Source organism: Pocillopora verrucosa, chromosome 11 (assembly GCF_036669915.1).
Source record: "Pocillopora verrucosa isolate sample1 chromosome 11, ASM3666991v2, whole genome shotgun sequence".
Classification (NCBI taxonomy): domain Eukaryota; kingdom Metazoa; phylum Cnidaria; class Anthozoa; order Scleractinia; family Pocilloporidae; genus Pocillopora; species Pocillopora verrucosa.
Genome location: NC_089322.1, coordinates 18,992,719 through 19,017,718, shown reverse-complemented (window position 1 = coordinate 19,017,718; position 25,000 = coordinate 18,992,719). Strand labels below are relative to the sequence as shown.

At 39.2% G+C, this 25,000-nt stretch overlaps 3 protein-coding genes across 3 annotated transcripts in view; 1 reads left to right on the top strand and 2 right to left on the bottom strand.

The window, feature by feature from the left end:
- Positions 1-19,665, top strand: part of LOC131787292 (striatin-interacting protein 1 homolog) — a 23,017-nt gene extending 3,352 nt beyond the window's left edge. The window contains exons 6-23 of the mRNA XM_066174374.1: positions 879-955; positions 1,519-1,587; positions 2,403-2,509; positions 3,403-3,530; positions 4,119-4,360; positions 4,858-4,923; positions 13,264-13,327; positions 14,081-14,152; positions 14,678-14,752; positions 15,190-15,287; positions 15,944-15,995; positions 16,090-16,164; positions 16,294-16,394; positions 16,752-16,818; positions 17,168-17,272; positions 18,062-18,145; positions 18,763-18,883; positions 19,265-19,665. Coding sequence (XP_066030471.1) covers positions 879-955; positions 1,519-1,587; positions 2,403-2,509; positions 3,403-3,530; positions 4,119-4,360; positions 4,858-4,923; positions 13,264-13,327; positions 14,081-14,152; positions 14,678-14,752; positions 15,190-15,287; positions 15,944-15,995; positions 16,090-16,164; positions 16,294-16,394; positions 16,752-16,818; positions 17,168-17,272; positions 18,062-18,145; positions 18,763-18,883; positions 19,265-19,557 — 1,896 coding nt within the window. The 3' untranslated portion in view covers positions 19,558-19,665. The remainder of the gene's footprint in view (positions 1-878; positions 956-1,518; positions 1,588-2,402; positions 2,510-3,402; positions 3,531-4,118; positions 4,361-4,857; positions 4,924-13,263; positions 13,328-14,080; positions 14,153-14,677; positions 14,753-15,189; positions 15,288-15,943; positions 15,996-16,089; positions 16,165-16,293; positions 16,395-16,751; positions 16,819-17,167; positions 17,273-18,061; positions 18,146-18,762; positions 18,884-19,264) is intronic.
- Positions 6,538-8,417, bottom strand: LOC131787293 (zinc finger protein SNAI2-like). The gene is made up of 2 exons (XM_059104395.2): positions 8,006-8,417; positions 6,538-7,733 (listed from the first exon to the last, which is right to left on the bottom strand). The coding sequence occupies exons 1-2, from the start codon at positions 8,079-8,081 to the stop codon at positions 7,048-7,050; spliced, it is 762 nt and encodes a 253-aa protein (XP_058960378.1). The 5' UTR covers positions 8,082-8,417; the 3' UTR covers positions 6,538-7,047.
- Positions 19,666-20,198: 533 nt separating the features above from the next.
- Positions 20,199-25,000, bottom strand: part of LOC131787341 (B-cell receptor-associated protein 31-like) — a 6,857-nt gene continuing 2,055 nt past the window's right edge. The window contains exons 3-6 of the mRNA XM_066174375.1: positions 24,016-24,169; positions 23,338-23,477; positions 22,001-22,101; positions 20,199-21,336 (exon numbers count right to left, since the gene is read on the bottom strand). Of these exons, the coding sequence (XP_066030472.1) occupies positions 21,283-21,336; positions 22,001-22,101; positions 23,338-23,477; positions 24,016-24,169 (449 nt within the window). The 3' untranslated portion in view covers positions 20,199-21,282. The remainder of the gene's footprint in view (positions 21,337-22,000; positions 22,102-23,337; positions 23,478-24,015; positions 24,170-25,000) is intronic.

Here is a 25,000-nt window from a genome sequence, read left to right as displayed (position 1 = left end):
CTGTGAATTACTTCATTCAATTATTATTACGTTATTTATAATTCAAGTTTGTATGCAAGTTAATTCAGTATTATCAGCTGAGTTGATAATGTAACATGGCCACCATGGAAAGATGCGTCCTGATGAGGGGCTAACCATCAAAAAATGTCAGCTTTCAAACTATTGTCAGTGGCCAAATTATGTCATCAACTCCATTGATAATACCAAATTACCCTGTTATACTCTCCACCAACACAGCACCACAGTTTCTTTAGAAATTTCCCCCCTGTGTACAAGTCGCTTTTCTCCAGAAGGAGACTTGAGAGATGGTTGCATGACTCCCAAGGCTACAAAGTAAAAAAAAAATTTTATAGTCTTGATATACAAGTATCTACTCTTAACCCTTTAACTCCCATGAGTGACCAAGACAGAATTTCTCCTTACAATATCAATACAATGTCAACCAGGTAAGAGATGAGAATAAAGAAAAATATCAATTTGAGGATAATTAGTTAATCCAGTACTAAATTCTCTGGACTAACACTATAAGAATTGTATGGTTGACAGTAAGGAGAATTACAAATTTAATCTGGGTGTTGAAGGGTTAAAGGTAGATGAGAGAATTTGTATAAGGAGAGCTCCCTTTCTCAACACCTCAACCTTGTAACCCATTAGGGTGATTAGCCTCTAATTTTTCCCTACAATGTAACCCCTGAATCACACAGGAAGGTCTTGTGGTCTTGAGAATAAAGGAAATGATTACCAACTAAGGAAGCTTTTGATTGTGAAACAAATATGGAGGAATATGCATATTGTTGTTGGGGTTTAAAAGGGTTAATGTTTTACTACATAAACATTTCATGAGGTTTTTGAGCTGTTTGGGTCCTTTACTTTTGCAGTCACAGCATAATGTCTTCCTGTTGTACAAGATAGGTATCATGCCACTTCTCATTCAGCTTCTAAACATGGAGATTGAGTGAGTCTTTTTCTTCTCATTGAGTTTTACAGGGTTTGTAACACAAGTTTAAGCATTTAAAAATATTTTCTGTTTGGAAGTCTTAAAAACTTCTTAAGGCTTTGGACTCAAAGCCAAAAGCTTCTGTTTTAAAGACAAAATTGAACCAGAGAGAGCTTTTCCATGTGAATTTGAAAGTTATATTGATATGACACCATAGGTGATATCCAGTTTCTGATAATCGTACCTTGAGGTGTAGTAAGTCCTTATATGAAGCACTTTACTGAAGGGTTACTCTAAAGCACTGTTCTGCAGCAATTTTGTCATTCCAGAATTTTTACTGAGGGGGCATGGATGGGACAGGGGTGCGAGTGCTCACCTCCCACCACTGTGGCCCAGGTTTGATTCCTGGATCTGGTGTTTATTGTTGGTACTTGTCCTTGCTCCAAGGAAAAAAACAACTTTCCAAACTCCAATTTCACCTGAAAACAATGGAAAAGAAGTGCCACCTTGGTGGAATATCTTTTGCATAATTTACATTATTATTATCACTATTACTCAAAAAGCACACTCTTTTGTTGCAGGAATGCTGATGCTGCAATATCAGCCTTACATAAACCTTCAGTGTCCATAGCTGATAGTGAAATGCTAAGGTAAATTAATAATGAATGAGTTTTTTCTTTTTTTATGCACTGATAATTGGTTGGAGTTTTCTTCCATGTATTGGGTACATGGTAGGGTCTAAGATTGTTATACACTGTATTTGAAATTATATAATAAGCTCAGTTATGCAGGCATTCTGATTGGTTCTCACTTATGATCTATTGAAGGACAGACGTATAGATGACGTCGTCATTAAAACTATTTTCCGTATATTTTAATTCTTTATTATATAAAACAAATAGATTCCAAGTTGCCGTGCATCTGTTCAGTAATAGATCACAGAGGACGTCAAAATGTGGTAAGAACATCAGTGACACTGAACAGATGCACAGCAACTTGGAATCTATTTGTTAAGTAGTACTTATCCTTGGGCACCATTTTAGAAGTAAGATTCATGCAGCATTTTATTTTGAATTGCACAAATTCCGTAAAGGCATACTCCAGAATGAACCTTGAAGTCTACAATCTAAGATTGGAGACATACTAGTACTTTGCTTCATTAACCCTTGAACTCCCATGAGTGACCAAGACAGAATTTCTCCTTACAATATCAAAGCAATATCAAGCAAACAAGTGATGAGAATAAAGAAAAATATCAATTAAGAGATTTTTAGTTGATTCAATACCTTATTCTCCAAACCAACATCATGAGAAATGTATATTAGACTGTAGGGAGAATCCCTAATGAGATCTTGGGTGTGAAAGGGTGAGGTGAATTATATGGGCATTTATCCAAATGACTCACCAGTGACTGTGGATTTACAATTATGCACAGTAAATACTATTTCTTTTCTCTTTAATTTAGAGTGTATCTCAACATCATCTACACAATAGTTGAGGTGATGCGATGTGCAGATCCCAGTGAATCAGTTGAGTTAGCTCAAGCACAGAATGCATTTTTCAACGAACTGAGTATGTACACCCGTCTCTCCTTCTGGTTTCTTCTATCCCTGCTGGCAGTTGGCAAGTTGATTTGGTTTGACCAACTGAGTTGATAATGTAAATAGGCCACCGTTTCTGAAGCTAGCGTGTTGAGCGTCAGGCATTTCGAATGTATCCTCTCTGACATAGGGCTAACGCTGGGAACGTCAGCTTTAGAAACTCTCTACGGTGGCCAAGTTTCATTATTAACTTACAGTAATGATCCGTTTTAGCGCCCGGGGCGCTTATTCACTTCAGTTACCTCAAGGGAGGGCGCTTATTCGAAACACGACGCTTATTAGGGGTAGAGCGCTTATTTCTCCTTCGAGAAACAGCAGAATTTGTAACAAAGCTTCGATGTTTATTTGAAAAGGACTGAAAATAACTGAAAGAACTGTGCACTCACATGGACATAATAGTTAAGTGACTGAGACAAGGAGAACAGTTTTGTCACGAGGCTTAATGAGAGCAATGAAAGGAAGATGTTATCACTGAAACGGAATAGGGCCCTTATTGGTCTAGAGGCGCCTATTGGAATGAGGGTGCTTACTCAATAGGGGCCCTTAGTAGAATAGGGGCACTTTTTAAACAAAACGAATTCGAGGGGGGCGCTTTTTGGAACGAGGGTGCTAAATTGAATCATTACAGATTCATATCTTTTAATAGCTCCACCAAAGCAGCACTACAGTTTCCCTAGAAACATGCCCCCCTTATTCATTACTAAGTTAGCGAGCTGATTGAAAAATGCCTCTGAAGATGACCAGAAGAAGGTGGACAAAAAAATTATGGTGCATTCCTGTAAATTCCACATTGTAATACAATCTGTGTTAGTGGTACTCGTCACGTACTTTTAAATACTTTAATTTTTTTTTTTTTTTTTTCAGGTCAACCTTTGGGTGGCGATGAGCTACTGCCTATCCTTTTACTTGAAATGATTTTAAAGTACTGCGCCGGTAGCTGCCCTCATTTTCCGATCAAAAAAATTCTCCTCCTTCTGTGGAAAACTATTCTGGTGAGTTGTTGTGTTTGAACTTTCGTAGCCTGCGAGCAGGTAAGCGGTCACGTCGCAAACTTTTCGTCATGTCGCCCGAAATCCTGAGTCATGTAGCCCCATGACATTATCAGCGCTTCGGCACAAAAGCGGAGAAACACGCGTTTTGCAGTGCCAATGAGGGCCTGTTGGCAAGAGACTTTACGATGTGGCTTAAATGAAATGTAATCAGCCTTTGTTTTGAAATATTTGGCGGTTGATAACATACTGCATGTCCAAGTATTCTAAATATTATAAAATATTATAAAAATGTCGCTGTAAAACTGTACTTGCAACAGTATCGCCCCTGAATCAAACATTAAACCTCAGAGGCTCTGGATTGTTTTACAAATTCTCATTGTGAGCACCATAAGAAACGTGTTGATAAGAGTAAGGAGAACTTGCAAACTGATGTCATTTTTTTAAGATTAAGAAGAGTCACATCACCATTTTTACCAGTCGTTTCTAAGTTCTTGAGCTTTCACTTTGTTCTGATGGACTAATGTGATTCCTTTTAGTTTGGTCATACGACTGTCATTCGAAACGCTCTCTGTCTCCTTACTTCTACAGATTTCTTTGGGTGGATTAGAAGACCTCGCGAAGAAGAAAGAAGCTCTTAGAGTTGCCCGGGGCTTACCTGCCAGCTATGAAGTACAGTGCCCTCCACAACAACCCACTGTTAAGGAGAGGACGCCCGCTCCCCACACCCCACCCTTGTCGGGAACAGATAGTGACAGTAATGGAGAGATTGTGTGGGATAGGAGTGAAGAAGAACCGCCGTACAGACCACCAAAGCTGCGACCGAAAGTCAGGTACAAATGTAATGTGGCTAAATGTAATTAAGGCGTAGCGGATTCAGCAATGGGATGTTGGTGGCCCAAGAGGGAAGGGGTTGGGGGTTACAGGGGCATTGCCATATCTGATTGCTCGATTTGTTCTGCTTTGTGTCTCCTTCCCTTCTCCCCCCCCCTTTTTTTTCGGTAAGAAATCATTCCATACGTCGATTGTCAGTGTTATATTAAAAGGCTTTTGAAGGAAGGAGCGAGCGAAACACGGCCCTAGGCTTCGCGCTTCTTTGCTTAACCCGTTACACCCTAACATCAGTATGAATATTCTCCATACTGTTCTTTATACATTTCCTAAGGTGCTGACAAGGAGAATTTGAAACTCAGAGTCACTGAGAATCGATGCGTCCTCTTTAATTCTTTAACTTATATGAAAATGTACCACACTATATATACTGATATATATGAGAGTGTTCCACACTATTTAAACTTTTGGTGAAATAGAAATTCGTGTTCTTTTGTAGGCAGAAAGACGTGGAAGTTTTCTTGGATAATACCAGGAACAAGTTTGTTGGCTTTCAGCTACGCGGGTAAGAGGAAAATTAACGTATCACATTTAAAGATGAATTATTAGTTCTATCTTTTGTCGTCCTTTTCTTTTCTTTTCTTTTTTTTTCCAAGAGCTTTCGATCGAGTTTCTTGAAACAAAACTCTAAGATAAACCCAACGGCCAATCAGACGGCCAATCAGAACGAAGAAAATTATCACAAAGAGTCAATCAATTAAAACGAAGAAAATTATCTCAAGGAACCGATACGAACTAAGTAAACACACAGCGTGCGAACAAGCTCTCGTTTTTAGTGTTTTGGCGCGAGCTTTTTGTTTTTTTACTTGACCTTGAGCAACGCGAGTAAGCGAGAGCCCTCGGCAATCAATCCACTTCCCGAGTCGTCTCAAATCTTCCCGCGGGCGGAGAAGCACGCGTCCTACAGCGCTATATTGAGGACCTGCTCGCAGCTATAAACACACTTAGCAGGCATCGATCGCGGAAAGACACGAATGGCTAAGTCGCAATGAAGTCAAGTTTTCTACAGTGGTTGCTGTCGATATTCAGTCGAAGATTACTCGAGAGATAACAGCGTGTGCTCACGTGTATATCGTGCCAACATCCACTGTAACTTTATCTTGTTTGTGAAACTTGAGAGGATGGACCACCCTAAAATAGCGTTGTGCACTCGCAAACTTTCAAAGATCATTCCGACGACTTTTCATCCGTGAAGGATAGTGCTCGTGGAGGCTTCGAAACCCCTAATAAACTTTGGGGTGTTCAAAATTCCGCCTAAACTTCAACTTCCTTACGTGACATCCCATTTTACGATGTCACGCAAACCTCTTGCGAGGGAGTAGTAGGAAGGGAGCATTTCATGAAATTCTTAAAAACAACTACGAAGGAGACTAGGAGTTACAGATGGCTTCAGTTTAACATATTTTGTTAGATTTTATTGTTATTGTATTTCAAATGAATTTTCTAGACTAATTACAGCAAGGAGATTGACTAAAAGTAACGCAATAAGTTGGCCTACTTCCAGGACCACCATACTTTCCAGCTACTGTGACACGGAATGCATTTTAGATACTCTCAATAGAGAATACGCTTAAATTGGAAATCTGAGATTTTACCCAATCATTCTCTTTTCTGTAATCATTGAAACTTGATAAATAAAACGCGAAGATCGCGATAAAAAAAGGGAAATACTCCTTCACGCACTCAAATAATACTCATCCATCCTGCCCGATAGACGTGGGAAGACCGTAGATGTGGTTAATTGATGCACTCTTACTCTTGTTTTGATTACTTCTCCTTCTAACTTCAATACAAAATCCAGCCGGCAGGGGAAGAGTAAAAGATAAACTGATCAGTCAGAAGGCGTTTTTTTTTTATATTATGCCAAATTCTCCTCACTAATTTAAGAGGAAATAATTTCACGAAGCAGGGAGAGTTTGGAATCTAATCGTAGGAATTAAAAGTGTTCGTTCGATTTCGAGAATCGTTCACTCGACTTATTTCCCGCCCTCGTTTGTTGCGAATTTTCAGAAGTATTCAATCGACAAAATATTTACTCTTTTAGCGGGCGTTACTTTCAGCTGTCACCTGGTGTTTCGATCGCTTGCCCGGTCACGTTCAACATCAAAGGAGGCTCAAGTGTTTGTTAAAACTCCATTTATTTATGAAATCTCTAGACAATACTTTTCAGAATACTACATTTAGGTTATCGCTTAAAAATATCACGGACCACACGTGCTTCAAGTAGATTGGGGACGTTAGAGACGTAAGGCATCAAATTTAATGTGATGGCCAAGCTCCTTAGATGAAATCCTAGACGTTTCGATTAAGTCACAAATGAGAGTTTTATTTCTATAAATTCTTTTTGATACGTCTATAAAAAAAAATGCATCTCGTGTTTTAATTAAAGAAATCGTATTCTTTACAATTTGTTCCTTGTTCCCGCTCCGATTTTGTCCGATCAAAAATCTACTCTCGCTAAATTCTTACTTGCATCACATCACATATTGTGGGTCATTTAGTGGTCGACAATAATGTTTGTTCCTCAGCAAGAACGTGGAGCAAAAACAAGCATTTCCGGAGAAAAAAATTCGTTCACATTTTGCGGAAAAATTTTTTTTTCTATCAGCTCTGGAATGTTAGGGGAAATTCACGGTAAGTTCAAATCATCACCGCACGAATACTGGTGTTTGAGTAACAGGGACATGCGAGAGAAAGACCTAGAACATTGCGAACAACTGTATTTTTTGACCACGGAGTGTGTCTGAAGGTGTGCACGTAAATTCGATCGATCAGCAAAAGCTCGATCGCAGCTTGGACATTTGTACGGTTTCTCTCCCGTGTGCGTACGAATGTGACCTTGTAGTAGCCACGGACGGCTGAAAGCTTTTCCACAGATGGTGCATTTACACGGAAGAGTGTGCGTCCGAATGTGCATTTTCAACGCACCCAGAGAGACGTAGGTTTTTTCACAGTACTTGCATGCGAACTCTTTTCGAGGATGTTGGTGTTTTCGCAACGCGGCCACAGTGTTGAAACTTCTTTCACATTCTTGGCAACGGAGTTTCTTGTTCGTACGGCTTTTCTCGTGGGAAATTTTCCCGTCACTTTGCGGTGATTCTGTGCTTACCAAAGCTGGCGATGCCTCTTCGTATTTCGGTGTTGGTTGCGTTGTATATACGTGACCGTCAAAAACTTGGTAAGCTGTAACCTCGGCAGGATATATGTGAGATGTCTTAAAATCGATCCATGGCTGTAAACGCGCGTTTTCGAGAACAGATTTTCGAATAAATGAAGAATCTGGAAGCGTTTCTTGTTCGAGGTCAAGTTGACGACCTGTTGGTTACGAAACGAGAGCATGCAATTAAGCTCGTGGTATGATAAGTACGCAATCCCTTAAAAATTCCGGTTTGCGCTTGTTTCACTTTCAAAAATGGTATTTGAGAAGTGAAAATCAACTGAGAAGAGAATGATAAGTTCTGGGGAGCAGATTAGGGAGATATTTAGGGGCCGAAGTCGGAGATTCGGCGAGCAGGATTTGTTGGCAACAATACACTTGTTACCCTTGGGACAACGGACAAGTGCACGGAGGGAATATCAAGGCTCACCTTTCGCTTTTGAATCATGCACTGCATTCCTGGTCGCTTTTTCGGGCTTCTTCTTGATGAGAAATGATCGTGGCATTTTAAAGTTGTCTTGTGGCAGAACGAGAATCGCACATATCACGCTTCAGCTTGAGAACGAACCACAATCGTGCGACACCTTGATTAACTGCCCAGCACCGGCGTACCAGTGAATTTTATCGGTCAATGACGTCACTTAATAATCGGCGCTTCATCTATTCAATATTGTGTTTACTATTCGCAGTCACTTCCAGGCAAGCTGTCACCTAATAAATATACCAAGCTGCGTGTTTTTCATAGTGCAGCTGAACGAACCTTTCTCGTTCGTCGTTAACTGCGCGATTCGGTAGTAAATTTCTGTGGCCTACAGAAATTTTGCACGTCCAATGCACAGCGTGTACTAAGATTATTAACTACAGGAAGTTTTCTCTCGACGCTCTGGGTATTCGAGGTTTTAATCTAAAGTGGACTTTGATGTCCCGAACGGCTTGCGATATCAACAGGTGTGAAGTCGTGAGATATATTACATGTATTGTTTTCCAGATGAAGACTTTCAGTTTTGTTTTTGTGTTATTTTGGTGAGCGACGACAGCGCAAAGTTAAAAGGTGATAGAATGTAATTTTGTTGTTCGCGCAGATTTGTGTCATTAAGATGAATTAAGCAAAACTAATTTTTTTGTGTTTTTCAGTTACATTAGGCCCGTGGCCAGACCATACCGCAAAGTGTTTTTTATACCAACTTTTCATTTATCCCTGCGGTTTTCGCTATGACCCGAACTCGAATTTTTCATCAAGAGGGATAGTCCATGAGGTAAAAGAGAAAACAAAGGTGTGATCCACACGTGACAAAAAAAAAGTCAAAGAACAAACGCGCCTCTATTGTGATAAACTTGGTGAAAGACTCCTTTTAGTTGCGCGAATCTTGGCTCAAGTGTTTTTCGATCCAGTTAAGATATGCAATCCGATTTAGTTTCACCAGATATCAATCGGCTATTCTTATCGCTGGATATTAAACCATTATCGTGATTATAACCCTGAAATTGAGTCTTTGAAAAACACCTTCTGTTAATGCTCTCGCCTTACAGCAGCCACGTTCGGCGTCCACGACAGCGAAAGCCTACAATAGCGGTTGGTGATAAAATGACCCAGTTTTAGGTTTTAAAGTGAAAGGCAGAATATGAGCTTCTATACTGCTTCATGATAGCCAGTTCTTTTAATCTTTATTTTACAATAACCTCAAAGGATAATCATGCAGTGCAGGTCACACATAAACATTCCGAGACAGCAGAAGACAAATTTGTTATTCAATGCGTCCAACTTGTACGTTGTAACGAGAGATGGAAAGTAAATATGGTGTTTTGAGGACTAACTCATGTGCTCGTATATTCCGTAACTCCGCAATAGCGGGAGTTGTTACAATAAATTTCTCTGTAGTTTTGGCTGAGCATTAAGCAACGGAGTGTCGGAAAGGTGAGAGTTAGTTTTGATTCGCGTGAAAATTTTGCGGAAAACCTTCGGCGCCTTAATTGGTAGCGCTGTAGGATAACCTTTTCTCGGCCATATTGCTATTTATTATTCTTGGAAAAAATAATTGAGAGATTCATAAGTAAAATCTAGTGGAGAAAACTCATTTAAAGTTATTGGTGGAGTCGTTATTTCAAAAACAGGTATTACTAGACTCAAGTAATTCGACAAAGATTGTTAGACGCCATTTTGTCTCCGTATTTCGAGGGCAGGGATAAACGCTGGATCAAGCTGAAGAGTAGCATCAGCATCACTGGACTCTAATGTAGCACTGTAAAATTTCCCAGTTATTTCGTTTAAAGTTGACGTTCTTTACTTTGCGGTTTAACAAACTTCTGTACAAAATCTTGAGTTGTTAGCTATCATGGGGCTCTTCTTGCCTTTGTGCCGCCCTACCCAACCCTCCGAAAATAAATCGGGAAGACTATTTTACTTTGTATGAGTTTTATAGTCTTCCTCCACTCTGGGTGCAACTTAACTCTCTTCTCGTTGTTAAGGAAAAAATTAATTGGAAAAAAAAGGCGAACTGGCAAATCTCCAAATGCGAGTGATAAGTACATGAAGGACCCCTTCCTCGTGACAAATCCTGCCTCTACCCCTGTGGCCTGGTAGTGTCTGCTGCCAGATAGTTTGAGCATTTGATGCTTTTTCATGCAGATCGTATTTGCCGATAGTTTTCTAATAAGTGAGGATTTATATGTCGACAGCTACTTAAAAGTACTCAGCATATCGATATCAGAGCGGATAACGTCAAGTATAAGTTATACTTCATAGGCGCGGCTCGTGAAGGGCAGGAGTTTCCTGCATACGTTTCCGTCCTTTTGTAGCCTCCAACGTTTGTCAATTGACGTGAATTTAAGACGCAGTCTCTTAAAAGCAGTCGGGTGTATTTCATGAAAATATTATTTTCTGGCGATTTAATGAGAACTTTTGAGCTATGAACCTTCGAATAAATTAGTTCACGTCGCGTTCTGCATCATAGGCTTACAGGCTACATTTTCCAATTTAAAGTTACTGCACTTTAATTAATATTTATAAGAACACTTTCCAAATGAACAGTAAGAAATATTTTGGATCAACGTGACCATTTACAAATCTATACCGACTTTTAGTGATTTCTTTCTTTCTCGTTAACTGAGTTATAAACAAAACAATAGATCGCTCATAGAGCGACGACTAGGAAAGATTCGGGGCCAAAGTTTAAAAGAAATCAAGTTGTGAATCGAAATGCACTGGAACGCTTTAATAGAGACTGCGCTTTAACAAAAAAAAGCCAAGGTCGACGTCCCTTTGAGATCATTATTTAGATTTCCTAAAAAATAACTCAGTAGCGCTGACAATTTTTACTCTTATTTGTATTTTTTCTCTAATTTAAACGATTATGATCATGAATCCCTGTGTAGAAAGTAATAAAAAAGCTTAAACTTCTAAGAGAAACAGCAGGGAGGTACATTTCAAATTCATATCTTAAGTGTTTTGAAAATGTTATCCAATTTCTTGCCGGGGCATCTAACTTTCTTGATATGATATTTTCATTTATAAAAGATTTTTGTTACAGTTACGCCCCCTCGACAGACAGGAAATAATAGGTTTTTAATATAGTTCTAAAGCATGTTTCTCTTAGGGAGAAATCGACGTCGCGAAGTTCCCGTGCCAGCGAAAATTGATGCGACTGGAGTTTCGTTGCTACCAAGTTTGCCATAACACTTCAGCTATCTCGTTGAGTTAGCTTTCACCCTTAACCTTTCAAAATGTCTTTACAATATCAAGTTAGCAAGTGATTTTTAAAAACATAACTCTCAGAGCTAATTCTTTTGAGAACTTTCAAGTGAATCAAATTGTTACCATCAATTAGTGACGTTTTGCAGCACAAAATGTACGACTGCATTGTATAATAAATTTATGCTAATTGTATCAGAGATAAACATCTTTGCTAGGCAACAGGAAAATTATCTTAAGATTTTCAGTCTTTCAGGGCAGGTTTTTAGAAAGGATTTCAAATTAAGTCTGATTTGCAATCGCTTTTACAATGATTACACTTAAATGAATTGTAGCACTTTTTCCTTAAATCGTTGCCGATTTTACGATAAAATTATAACTTTGGCCAGCTTTCAAATCTTTCTGGATTTACGCTGAGGGATTCATTGTTGTTTAGTGAGTTCAATATAATTATTTTTCTGGGAAAAGGAAAATTCTTTATCACGATCAAGACGGATTATCAATGATCTTGAATTTTCTTATCCGTAATCCAATAATAGGGAATTCCAGGCCTTTGAGCGTTCAAAGCTTCTTGTTTGTCGACCGCGAGTCTCCCATGAAGAAGATTAATTTGTTTAATGTAAGTCGATAAGCATTTTAATTCAGTTCTTAATTTTCAAATCCTTCCTTCCTTTTTTTAGATTTGAAATAATCACATTTTATGTCATTCTGATGGACACACATGCAATGAACTTTCTAACCTGGCTTCATGTGCCAAGGGAAAGCAGGAAGGTTATTTCTTTGTCCTTAAACCTCAGATTTTAAAAAGTCTTCAAGTCTCGATAAATGAACAGAGATTCTTTGTTCGCTAACCATTTCCTCGTCAATAAGTAAAGAGATTGACGTGTCGTATCGAGATAACACCCGCCGGTTAATAAGTTTGTCGGCTCATACCTGTCTGCAGATAGTGTTGGAAAAGTTAAAGGAGGGGATAAATTTTGATTACGTTTGTGAGTTAACTTGGAAGTGCAAAATAAGAATATTATTGAAGTGCTTTTGACGTCAACATTTCCGTGAAAACCAAGATCAAGGAGCAGATTTTAAAGATAAATCAGTGGCAATGAAACGTGATCGTGCAAACAATGAAATCCTCGGAAACAATTAAAAAAATGGATTTGACGAAAAATATTTCATTCATTTTCGGATTGTTCGAATTTCGTGTGAACGGGGCTACACGTAGTTAATAAGGACCTTAAGCAGTCAGGACGGAGACTTCGATAAAAAAAATTAATTTCTGCCGTTAATTAGAATTTCAAAATGGCTGCATTTGTTTACCGTCTCATACGGCGCCACACCTCAACTTCAGCATAACGTATAAAAGAAGCGTTGAGTTCCAAATGGAAATTAACATAATTTGCCGTCGCGGTTTCGGTTCGCAGACGACGCAAATTGTGGTGGTTTTACGTTGTTGTTTTGGATGGGACGGCTAAGAAATGTACAAAGTTTTAAAACGCACGTGCTGAGCCATTGTTCTGCCAACTAGATCTTTTGTTTTTCCATGTCCTCGTTGCCGTCGTCGTCGTGGTTTGCCTAAGGTCCCTATTGTCATTTTCGCGGACCATCTTTATATAGTCTTTTTGTCTTTGTTAATCAACATCGCTTGTTTATGGAGCAGGATGTTCCAATTTTCGGTTTACCCGCACTACGCACTCGGCATCGTTCATCCTCGCAGTATGCGGGATGAGTGTCACATATGAACCTGGAAATGGCTTACTCCTCAATGGTGTCTCTGTTGCTTTGTGGTAGAGCATCGAAGCGCCGTATCCGAAGGGCGGAGGTTCAGTTGCTCGTGGGGACTCAGATTAGTTTTTGTCTCAAGCTCGTGACCAGAAGAAAGAACAATTCTTTTCGTTTTATTCCGGACTCGAAATTCATCATCTGTCTTATTCTGTTTCATTGTATTCCTTTCAGTTTCTTGACCATATCGATCTCCAGTGTTAAGCTCTCTCTTTTTTTTATAGAGATTGCCAAACGATTGCGGGACTTCCCGGCCCAATACATGAAGGACTTTCAATTCTAAAGAAGGTAAAGATTTTTCCTGCTCAATTTAATTTGTCTTTTTACTAGTGCATTGAGTGACAAGTCACTTGGACGTGACATAAGGATAGCATCAATTCACTTCGAGCCTTCTGGAGATGACGATGGAAAATTTTCCTAACATGTGTTTGACTTGTGCAATATTTTCCTCTGAGACAAGTCGCGCTACTCAAACATTTTCATTTTCTGACCAAATTAATGAGCGTAATACTCTCCTTCTAAGTCGTTGTTTGGACTGGTCACACAACGTAATCTTTTCCCCACCAATAAGTTGGAGCACAGAGGTCAAACGTTGGTTCTTGCACAAGAGGATCAGCAACCAGCTGGGCGCCAATCTCTCACACAGAATTTGAAAGGAAAACATATGAAAGGCACGCTGTCACGCAAAATAACTTGGACATTCATAGAAATTTGAATGATTAAAAAGGTTTAACGCAGTGACATATTTGTTAGCATGTCACAACCTTATGGGAACGCTTCTTTCGTCGAGAATGACTTAAACGCAAGCAAGGGGATGCCAAGGGAAGCATCCATTAGGAGATGAACCCATAGTTTTCTGAAGCATGATAAGTTAACATTCTCAAACGGCGCTGACCCTCATTGCCAGCATGCGACATGCGAAATCGTTGAAATGTTTTCCGGTAGTTATTGTTGTTATTATTATTATTGTTGTTATTATTATTATTATTATTATTATTATTAATATTTATCTAATTCGTTTATTTTTTTTGTCTTGCTTAGCACATGTATGTGTCTTTGTCGGAAATTCAAATCAAGGAAGAAGAGGAAGCAATGAACAGACCCTTCACAAAGGTTGGTGACCATTTTACGTGCGTAGCGTCGGATGGTTTCCCGCGTCCAGTACCAGTTGCTTGTTTTCCCGCGCCTTTCACTTGTGTTTGGTTTCTCGCACTCAGTGGCAGACTGGCACTAGCATGTTTTCCCGCGCTTTCCTCCTGTTACATGTTTCCCGCCCTTAAGAAGAGGAAGAATTTTCACCCGCGCTTTTTACCATTCACAAGTTTTCAAGAGCATAACGTCTCTCTTTTTTCACTTTTTACTTATTTCCCGCTCCACGCGAAGTGCGTATTTCTTCGTGCTCACTATTCTTGATTCTCAACACTTTGCTGTACGCTCAAGTTTCAGCAACGAACACATTCATAGGCCGATTATGTTAACATGGGTAGCCTATTTCCGTCCGCAAAGCAGTGTTTTATAGCCGTCGTGACACCAGTAGAGTGCACCATTTTTGCAGTAGGCAGCCTCTAAGACTGATTATGCAGCTTTTTCTCGAATTATTAAGTGTCTCACCTGATCAAAGGATTTGGATTTTTGCAGGGAAACCTAAACGTGCCTTCAAACCGAGTGGAACAGCTGTACGAAGCTATGCTTCCAAATCTACCTCAGTATGTGGTAAGTAGAGAAATAGGTAGAGAGTGACACATATTAGGGTCTCGTCTAGTAACTTTAGTCTTCTACATTGAGTGGCTTGAGCCCAGGAGTAGTGTTTGATCGTGTTGTCTGATCGTCTCGGTGAGAGTAGTCCTGGGAAGGACTGTTGCCGAGAGCCTTAGGGGTTCAATGACTCGAAGCTGATAATGTTTTCGCTGAGGTTTTCGAAACATCAGTAACTAATACATAAATTGTTCTTTAGAAATTTCCTCACCCGAACGATCAGACTACGCGTTCAAAACACTACTACAAACAACAGTCCTTCTCAGGACTACTTTCTTGCGGACGATCAGACTATACCATCAACTCAGCTTCTACTACCAGCAATAGTCGTTTTGTGAACCACACCTGCTTAAACGACCAGACCACACGACCACACGGTTTTTCTCACTTTTCAGATTGCCATATTGAAGATCCTCCTCGCTGCTGCACCAACAGCCAAACCTAAAACTGAGTCGATCAACATCTTGGCCGACGTCTTTCCACAGGATATGCCGTTAGTGTTGCTCTTTACTTACAAGCCTTTGACCTTGCTTTTTATCAAAGCACTCATATTCCTCAAGAACTCTTAACATTACGAGCTGTTCGTCGCAAAAATTAATTGAAAACACAAGTACAAACTGCCTCCTTCGTTTTTTTCGTCAAGGGCTCTTTCAGACACGCAGTTCGATAAACTCGCTCGTTTGTATTGAGGTATGTGAACTAACGCGAGTTGGGTTGACACGAACTGAATAAAAATTTCCTAGTGCAGAAACCAACACGACCCACACAAATAGAAGAATTTGTTGAGACAACAATAACAGATCTGTCTGCTTTTTGGATCTTTTTGTTTGTTTGTTTGTTTGATTTGTCTGTTCTGTCATTTGTTGTTTATTTGTTTGTATGTTCTGTCATTTGTTGTTTATTTGTTCGTTTGTTCTCTTTTTTTGTTGTTTTGCTATTTGTTTGTTTGTCTGTTTTGTGTGTACTCCTTTTTTTCTGTTCTGTGCCTCTGTCTGTTTGTGTCTTTCTTTATTTTGTTTGTTTTTGTTTATTTTGTTTCTTATTGATTGTTCTGTTTGTTTGTATGTTTCATTTTGTCTTTTTTTTGCTTTTTTTTATATGTGCCCAGTGTTCACAAAAATTGATTTAATAATGTTTTTGTTATACCAGCTCATCAGTTCTTACGTCCATGAAACTTGGAATTGATGTTAACAGACACAAGGTGAGAATTCCACAAATATTTGCTTGAAATCTTGTTCTGATTAGAGGGTCTTTTTCTTCCGTACCTTCAATACTGTGTTCTGTTTCATCCTTAGGAGATCATAGTGAAAGCCATATCAGCAATTCTCTTTCTTTTGCTTAAACATTACAAGATGAATCATATTTATCAGGTGAGGTAGAAATTAACTTTAATCATGTTTCTAGTGATTTGCAGTTCTTCCCTTCTTGAGTAGCTGACGCACATTTCTTACGACATCTAAATTGCCTTGTTTTTTTAATTTTTTTTTTCTTTTTACCAGTTTGAGTACATGAGCCAACATCTCGTCTTCGCCAACTGTATTCCTCTTATTCTGAAATACCTGAATCAAAATATTTCCGCCTTTGTTGCTGCTAAGAACACGTAAGTAAGCTGTCTCTTTTCTTAACTGAAAATATCAATTCTCCTTACTGGCTGCAGTATTTATCTCTTAAGACTAGTGTTAAGAATCTGGTGACTGATCTTGGGATCAAAAGAGAGCAAACAAACTACCATTCAGCTTTCATAGAAGTACATTTAACCTTTGAATATTTCCATGTTGAAGAGATAAAAATTGTTCCAGTAATTCATGTTTAGCCCTTCTTGATCCTGACCGTCTTTCTGAAGTTACTTGGTTCTATTTCACCCAATTAAGTCACTTGTCAATTCAAAAGACTTCGCGAACCATGTCTCACCGTTTGATCAGTACCTTGACCAGCTTAGCTTGTATTTTCTTTATAGCATACCTCAACTTGACTTCCCAGCATGCATCCTGGGTGACCCTTTGGAGCTCACCGCCGAAAGCCTGGTGAGTAATGACTGAAAAGTGCCCCTACGTAAACATTTTCCTGAAATGGCAACGTCATGTTGTTCATGCAGTGCTTTCATTGAGCAGGAGAGTAGTACGAGATAAAAGGAAAATGTTTTTGCATGTAATTGAAAAATAAAAGTCCAGGCCATCGAAATTTAGCCGAAGATTTCTCCTATTTCTGATTACACTCCGAAGCTGGCGGTTCTTTTTGCCCAGAGCCTTGCAGACGAGCGGGAAGCCGTGAGAGGGCGTGGACAGCGCGGGGTTGATCCCCGATATCAAATAAACAACTTGGCGTAACGGTTTTGTTTCAGTTTTACGATACTGTGTGAAATTTTTTCTACAGGAAAACGCTGATCAGGAAGCCTGCTGTTGGAGAAATCTGTTCTCATGCATTAACCTTGTACGCATTCTTCAAAAACTCACCAAATGGAAACACTCGCGCACAATGGTAAACGAAACTTCTTTTGCAGTAGCTGTTTTTGTTCATTAGTCTTAGTTTTTTTCCCGTCCGTTAGCCCTTGGACAGTTATGGGGTGAAGGTAATGGGTTAGCCCTTTTTCGTATTTGTAATTGTGACTATACGCAAACACCAAGAATACATTGATATCAGGGTAGTCTCGGCTTCAAGCTAAATATTCTCAAAAACTAGCAGAATACATACCCTCGAATCTAACTCGACTTAACTTTTTCAAGTGAAGTACACCTGAATATCTTTTTTAAGTTTTCTTTGTTTTAGCTTCAGTGTATTGTTTCTTCGTTTTTTTAGTTTCCCTTCCAATATTCTTCCAAAAGTATAAAGTAAGATTCATATAATCGAGTAAAATGGTATAAAAGGTGATAAAACTTAAAAGTGATCGAAGCCAAAAGTGACATAGGAAACTGGTTGCATTTTTAACAAGAGTCTTGTCTTTCAGATGTGGAGGCACAGTGGCCTCATGGTTAGTGCGCTCGACTCCGGATCAGGTGGTCCGGGTTTGAGCCCTGGTCGGGGTCCTTGTGTTGAGTTCTTAGGCAAGACACTTTACTCTCACAGTGCTTCTCTTCACCCCAGGTGTACAAATGGGCATCAGCAAATATGCTGGGGGTAACCCTGCGATGGACTAGCATCCTATCCAGGGAGGAGTAGCAATACTCCTAGCCGCTTCATGCTAAGAAAACCGGAGTTAAGCACCGGCCCCATGGGCCACTTGGGCCCGTATAAAGGCTTTACTTTAACTTACTTACTCTTGTCTTTCAGATGCTTGTTGTGTTCAAATCCGCTCCAATCTTAAAGCGTGTGTTGAAGGTGAAACACGAACTCCTTCAATTATATGTTCTCAAGGTTAGTAAAGTTTTTGGTATTATTCTTTTCCAAGGAAAATATGAAATTGGCATTTGAACCTTTTTAAGAATTGTATTATTGTTAACAAATACTGATGGAAGTACGTCTTAGAATAGGAAAAAATGTCGTAGGGAAGCATCCCAGAGAAACACGAGGAAACACTGTCGGATCCATGTAGAGGATCTCAGAAGTCCGAAGCCCTTCCCCTCGCCCTCCCTTCCCGCGTCAGATTTCTCTTGTTTTTTTTTAACACTTCTCTGACCCTTAAATTCTTGCAACGACAGAAACGCACTTTACTACTCAATATGAAGTATATGTAATTTTATTTGTCTTGAAATATATCTCCCCTTATTTAGGGTCTAGTTTAAAAAAAGTTTCTCTGCCTTTTTGAATAAATGCTTGGACTTGCCCCCCCCCTCCCCCGTCGATAAAAATAACCTGGATCCACCCTTGGGGAGGTCACGAGGGGAAAAGCGAGAACATTTGCCTCGTCTTTTAAGTGAGGTTCTTGGAAGTAGGAAATTGCCTTTACTGGTGGGTAAGATGAATAAAGTAATCCAAATTTGATGAATTTGTGTTTGTTTATTTATTCGTTTTACGTTGTTTTGTTTTCTCAGTTGCTGAAGGCGCAAACTAAGTTTTTAGGAAGGAACTGGAGAAAGAGTAACATGAAGACTATGTCCGCGATCTACCAAAGGGTCCGGCATCGGCTCAATGACGATTGGGCTTATGGGAACGGTGAGCACATCATTCATCGTGGATTTGACCTCTTATTGGTCGGCGCAAGTCATGTGAATGATTTCTCCCTTGAAAATTTCTCCCTCTTGCAATGGCCAAGCAGGAAACAGAACGTGACAGCCAACTAAAACACCCAAAAATTCGCGCGAAACTGCCACTGCTTTGAAATTATATTTGTCACAATATTCTTTTAGTGGAACCAAGACTGACAAAATACTAACGAGCAATTAGAGAAATTAACAAACAATTGTTCAATGGTACGAGTTTGGTAGGCCAATTATTTCAAAACATATTTCCCCTTAACTTTTATCATGAGAGCTCGCACTCGTACTGTGATCTAAAGGCCTTCAAAAGTTATCCAACTGTTATTTTAATCAATAGATCTTGATGCCCGGCCCTGGGACTTCCAAGGTGAAGAAAACGCTTTGCGCACATGTGTAGATCGCTTCAACAACCGTCGATACGGCTTCGAGAATGGCGACCGCCTGGGAGAAAGCGTCGAAGAAGACGAGTATCAGCCGGTAGATAACGACGTTTTGAGCGTCTTAGGAGAGAAGATCGATTTGAGCAGCGATTTCAAGAATAACTACGAGAGATGGCTCGAGCGGGAGGTGTTTTCGGTGTCCATAGATTGGGATCAATTGTGCTCTTGTACAGCACAATGTGTGGAGTAATCAGCTACTTAGCATGCCTTCCTGTTTGACTCACTCGATCTGCACCATGTGTTGTGTACATAGTTTGTGCTCCTTGTTATGAAGAATGATAAAGTTATCAAATGTTTTTTTTTTTTGGTGGTCATTACCTTTTTTGGATGTTCTTTCAAGTCGCGTAGTCCACTTTTTTGAACGATCACTCTGTGAAGCGACTACTTCCCTTCAGCGACCTCCTTATAAATGCTCGTTAGAATTCTTTGCCAAATACCGTTTCAAGAACTCTTAAATTAGCGTCCCTTCTTCGATCTTCTTCACCTTACGCGACCCTTTTTGAGGCCCTAAATTTGTCAAAGCTCTTTTGTTTTTTGTTTCCAATAAGGACCATCATCAAGATAAAAGGAAATCTTTGGGTTACGCCGATGGGTCAAAACTAATTTATAAATAGGCATATAGATATACGCACAAATTTCAAATGATGTGGCCATGTCACTTAAAGTTTTTGTGGCAATTGATTTCTAGTGATTTAAAAGGGATTCTGTTTCAAACTGCCAATGTGCTTGTCACAAAAACCAAGGGTTAAAAAGACGCGTAGAGTACGCTAAGACTGTTTCAGAATTAGGATTTTTTAAGAAAAACTTTGTATAACTGCGTCATTAAACCAATGAGAGAAGAATAAGTGTTTTCTTTCAGTGGATGCAATTGAATTTTTCTCCTTTATTTTTGGAGTTATATTTTGATCTTTGTTTTACGGGGACCACCTCCTTTGAGTGACCGTTTCCCCTGCTCTAAAGGTGGTCGCACGAGAGAAGATTGACTGTATTAACCAACAACTGGAGGTTTCACCGCATTACAAGTTCACTCCCGAATACCTTTGCGAGCTTACCCCTGTACTAAAAAAAAGTTTGCCCCTAGAATCTTTCAGCTCGTTTCATAACTCCCGAAAGGATTCTGTCGAAATCATACAATATCCATCAACGTGAACTTTATGCAATGGGGCTACTGATAAGGAGTTATCTTAAACAGAACTGTGATTTGAACATTTTAAATCCTGTCATAGCGCACTGCGGCGCTCGAAAACAAATGAATACAGATTTGACATTTGAAGGCGATTCAGCATGGGTTTCCGTTTTGGACTGATATTAGAGTTAACGTCTGAAAGGGAAGTAAGCTAGATGATAATTTCGCCTCCACGACAACAGAGATTCCAAATCGATCCGCCAAAATTGTGGACTCCACACAGACCTATGTCAGCAAGTGAGAATACCCAAACTTATCAGGTAGAAGTTGTTATCTTGATCTAATACCAAATTCGTCTCACTTATTTTACCAGGAATTGTGTAAAAGCTGGAGGGGAGAATATACAATCAGATCTTGGAAGTTAAAGGCCTAAAAGACTATTTGGGAAACTGAGATTGAGGAGATTACCTGAGTGTCAACATAATTCATTTTCACTGTGTTTTAACTGACAGGAAGAACACTTGATGGTCAAGTCTCTCACTAAGGTTTCTGCACAGTTACAACTAATTCAGTTCTCTCTCTCTTTTTTTTTTTAACATAAAATCTTATGCAAACTTACTTCAACTTTCACACAAGCATCACAGCGATTTTTGTTACTGACTTCTAAGTTTTCTCACAAGCTTTAAACAGAGACTATGTGACGAGCTATCTTTAGATCTGTTCTATCAAATAAATGTGTTATATTACTAATAATAATTATTAAATAATCCAGATGATGGTCACGTGTCCTCAGTTGTCTTTCTTTTCCTCTCCTGTTTTGTTCTCGTCTTTCCCCAGCTTGGCCTGATGGAAGAAAAACAAAAGTAATTAAAACAAACCTCAGGGGGTAACGGTAACTGGTAAAATGTCAATCTCGAGTCGAAACTCGAACTTGGAACCTCGATTCTCGAAATATTCGGGAATCGAGAGTCGAGTTTTGAGGCTGGAGGATCGAGTTTCAAAACGCTCAAAAAGTTTTACGAGAAAACCAGTTGATTCTCTTTACAATCCTAGTTCCTTATTTCTTTACGGTAAATACTCCCATAAATCTCCTTCTACATTAATTCTGCGTCCTTTCTAGAACCTCTTATTCCCAATGAGCCGGCCAACATTATCAGCGCTTCGGCACGAGTGTTTCTTCGTCCGCAGGATATGTGAAGCCTTGAACAAGTCACAAGCTGGCGTGAGGTCTGCGTTGACATCGATATAAAGTACTAGTTTGTTTCAAAATGACAGGACCTGTCATTTTTTCACCAATCAGAATGCTGCATTCGTGGGCGAACGCAGATGATGAAAAGACAATAGCGTCCTTTCAGGCCCTCATTTTTAGTGCCAGACCCCAGGTAAATCGCTCCCCGACTCCTCCCAAACCTTCCTGCGGGCGGAGAAAGGCGTGTCCTGCAGCGCAAGTGACAAGGGCCTGCTCTCAGGCTAAATCTACACCCATCTCCCAACCCTCCCCTCCCACCTGTGCTTTAGCATATTCCTCCAAAAGATTATCGTATTGTCGTGTCAGTCCAGCATTCCGTTCTTTCAATGCAGCCAAATCTTTCTTCGTCCTTTCAAGCTCTGCCAGGATTAAAACCAAACCAGAAAAGGTCAAAAATGTGCAACAAATCAGATGTGAAACGTTCCCTGAGCTTCAGGTAGTTTGTTTATTTTAACTTTGAGTTCTGATTGGCTCCTTATGATATTTTTTTACTACTGGGCTGTTGTTACTATCTTGATTTTGGTTTTATGGTTTTATAACAGTAAACCACCAACCTTTGCATCTAAGGGTGACAGACACCTAATTTCTCTCCACAATATTACCCCTGAATCACACATTCACCCTTTAACTTCCAAGATCGCATTAGTAATTCAACTTCCCATCCACCATACAGTTCTTGTGGAGTTAGTTAGAAGAATTTGACATTGAACTCATAATCCCCTAATTGATATTTTTCTTTATTCTCATCATTTATCTGCTTGATACTGCATTGATATTGTAAGGAGAAATTGTGTCTTTGTCACTCATGGGGGTTAAAGGGTTAAGGAAATGATCACCAGCTAAAGAAGCTCTTGACTGGTAAACAAGTTCCTTTTGTCAGCACTTTAGGAAATGCATAGAGAACAGTGAAGAGAAAATACATCCTGATGTTTAAGGGGGCTTCCTTTTAGCTGCTTAAGAACACAGTTCCTTGAAAATTATTTGATAGCATTTTATGTTATATCAAGACAAAACCTGTCAACTGATTGGTTGTGTTTTCTCATTACCTTTCTGCTGGGTGATGTATAGAAATTGTATGGAGAAGTTCACCTCCCTGGAGCGATCATCAAACAGTCAACTTTCTGCTCACAGTATCAATACATTTTAGTGCAGAAAGGCAATGAGACATGAAGAAAAGAAGCCTTTAACTGAGGGCCAATAAATCCTCAGAGCTAAATTTTAAAGACATGTTGGAAAAACAGTATAGAGAATACATATTCAGATCTTAGGAGTGAAAGGGCTAAAGGGTTAAAGACAATTTGACCTCCCCACCCCTCCCCCCCCCCCCGCCTTGTTAAAAAGTGTCATACTTAGCAGCACCTTCAGATCGTTCTGAAAGCTTCTTGGATTTATCTTCCAAGGCTTCTCTCAATTCTTTCAACTCTTGGTTCATTTTATCTTCATCTTTTGTCTCTGTCTTTGTCTCTGTTTTTCCTTCTGTGTCATATTCAGATCATAGGAGTGAAAGGGCTAAATGGTTGAAGACAGTTTAACCTTTTCCTTGCCCCCCCTTCCCCCCCCCCCCCCTTGTTAAAAAGTGTTATACTTAGCAGCACCTTCAGATCGTTCAGATAGCTCCTTGGATTTATCTTCCAAGGCTTCTCTCAATTCTTTGTGTACTTGGTTTACTTTATCTTCATCTTTCATCCCTGTCTCTACCTCGGACAGAAGCCTTGCAACATTACGACGTAGCACTCTGTGAAGGGTAACAAGGTGAAAATTTACAATAGCCACAAAAATTGATTTTCAAAATTTCCTTACTTTTCCATGATAAAAAAGTGTTATCAAGCAGACTGATCATTTTCAGGTAAGTGATGCTAACTTCTTTAAATTATTTTCCCATACAGTACTTACTATTAATAGTTCAGTTTTCCTCATTTCCATATATAGACTTTCAACAAAGAGATCCATGGTAGAATTTTGGGCTCAAACTCAAGTTAAATGGTTCCTATAACATGCCTCTTGCCTGGGACTCACTCATTTCAAAAGCAATAATTAAATCCCTTAACTCCAAAGACGCAAGAAGCAGTTAACCATTCTGACCATTTCAATTTTCATTAAAACTTAGTCAAAAGAATCATGTGCTCTTGCAAGAAAATAACCACTTACTGCAGCTGATACTTTCCTCAACTCTCATTTCCTATTTACTGGATAATATGGTGATATGGTAAGGAGAAGTTCTGTTGCAATCATTTCTATCAGTTTTAGGGTTAATACTTAATAACACAGCTTACATCAAAAGAATCAAGGAAAATCCAGAAATGTACAGATTACGCTGTGCATGAAACAAGTTCATCTTAGCCATCACTTCAGCCTGAGGATTGTTGCGCAAGTCCCCTGTAGAAGTGGACACCAGCTTGTTATACTTGATGGTTTGACGAATTGAATCTAAAAAATAGTAAATTAATGAAAATGCAAGACTAATTTTGATGGTTTCAACACTTTTTTTTTGGCTAATGCTTTCTGTTGGCTGTCTATCACACAGAGGTTAAGAAATAACATTAAGATTAAGTTAGATATATAATTATATTCTCCACACTGTTCTCTTTACATTTTCTGTGGTACCACCTAGGAGAATTTGTTAAACAATCTGGAGCTTCTTAAACTGGAGATCATCTCCTTTATTCTCATGACCTTTACTTTAAGGAGAAATTAGAAGCCAAACACTCTTAAGGGTTAAAGGGAAACATTCCCTGAACATTCACATTTTAAGAGAAGCATGCTAAAGAATGCCCGCCAGCCATGATTAGAGTAAATTCAGTTTAATTACAAAGGCTATGTTCTATTTGGTTAGAAGAGATTCCATCTCAAAGGGCAAGAGAGTCCTGTAGTCACTTGAGACATAGATCAATGTCTACACCAGTCTCAATATCACACAACAAAAAATTCTTCAAAATAGCAATTCATGGGAAAATTTGGATTCAAAATAGAGTTTAACAAAATGGTTTTTCTGTTGCTTTATCAATAATAGTGACAAGTATGGTTGAAAAACTGAATCCCAAATCAATGGGAAATATTGGCCATTTTGAGGTTGTGTGTGAGACTGGCTCAGTTTTGCTTCAAAGCACACTATGGGGCTGTTTTGAGTTGAAATTAGTTGAAAGCTATATACCTGGTGCTGAATTACCAAAATCAGCTGAACATTATACAGTTGCAATTCCTAAGCAATGGCTTGCTTGTAGGGGAGCAAAGGAATCACAAAAACAAGAGGATTTGATG

Excerpts from the sequence above, each read along its gene's own strand:
- LOC131787293 (XM_059104395.2), bottom strand. The coding sequence starts at position 8,081 with ATGCCACGATCATTTCTCATCAAGAAGAAGCCCGAAAAAGCGACCAGG. Across the intron at positions 7,734-8,005 it reads GCATGATTCAAAAGCGAAAG|GTCGTCAACTTGACCTCGAA; the intron begins GTGAGCCTTGAT and ends CGTAACCAACAG.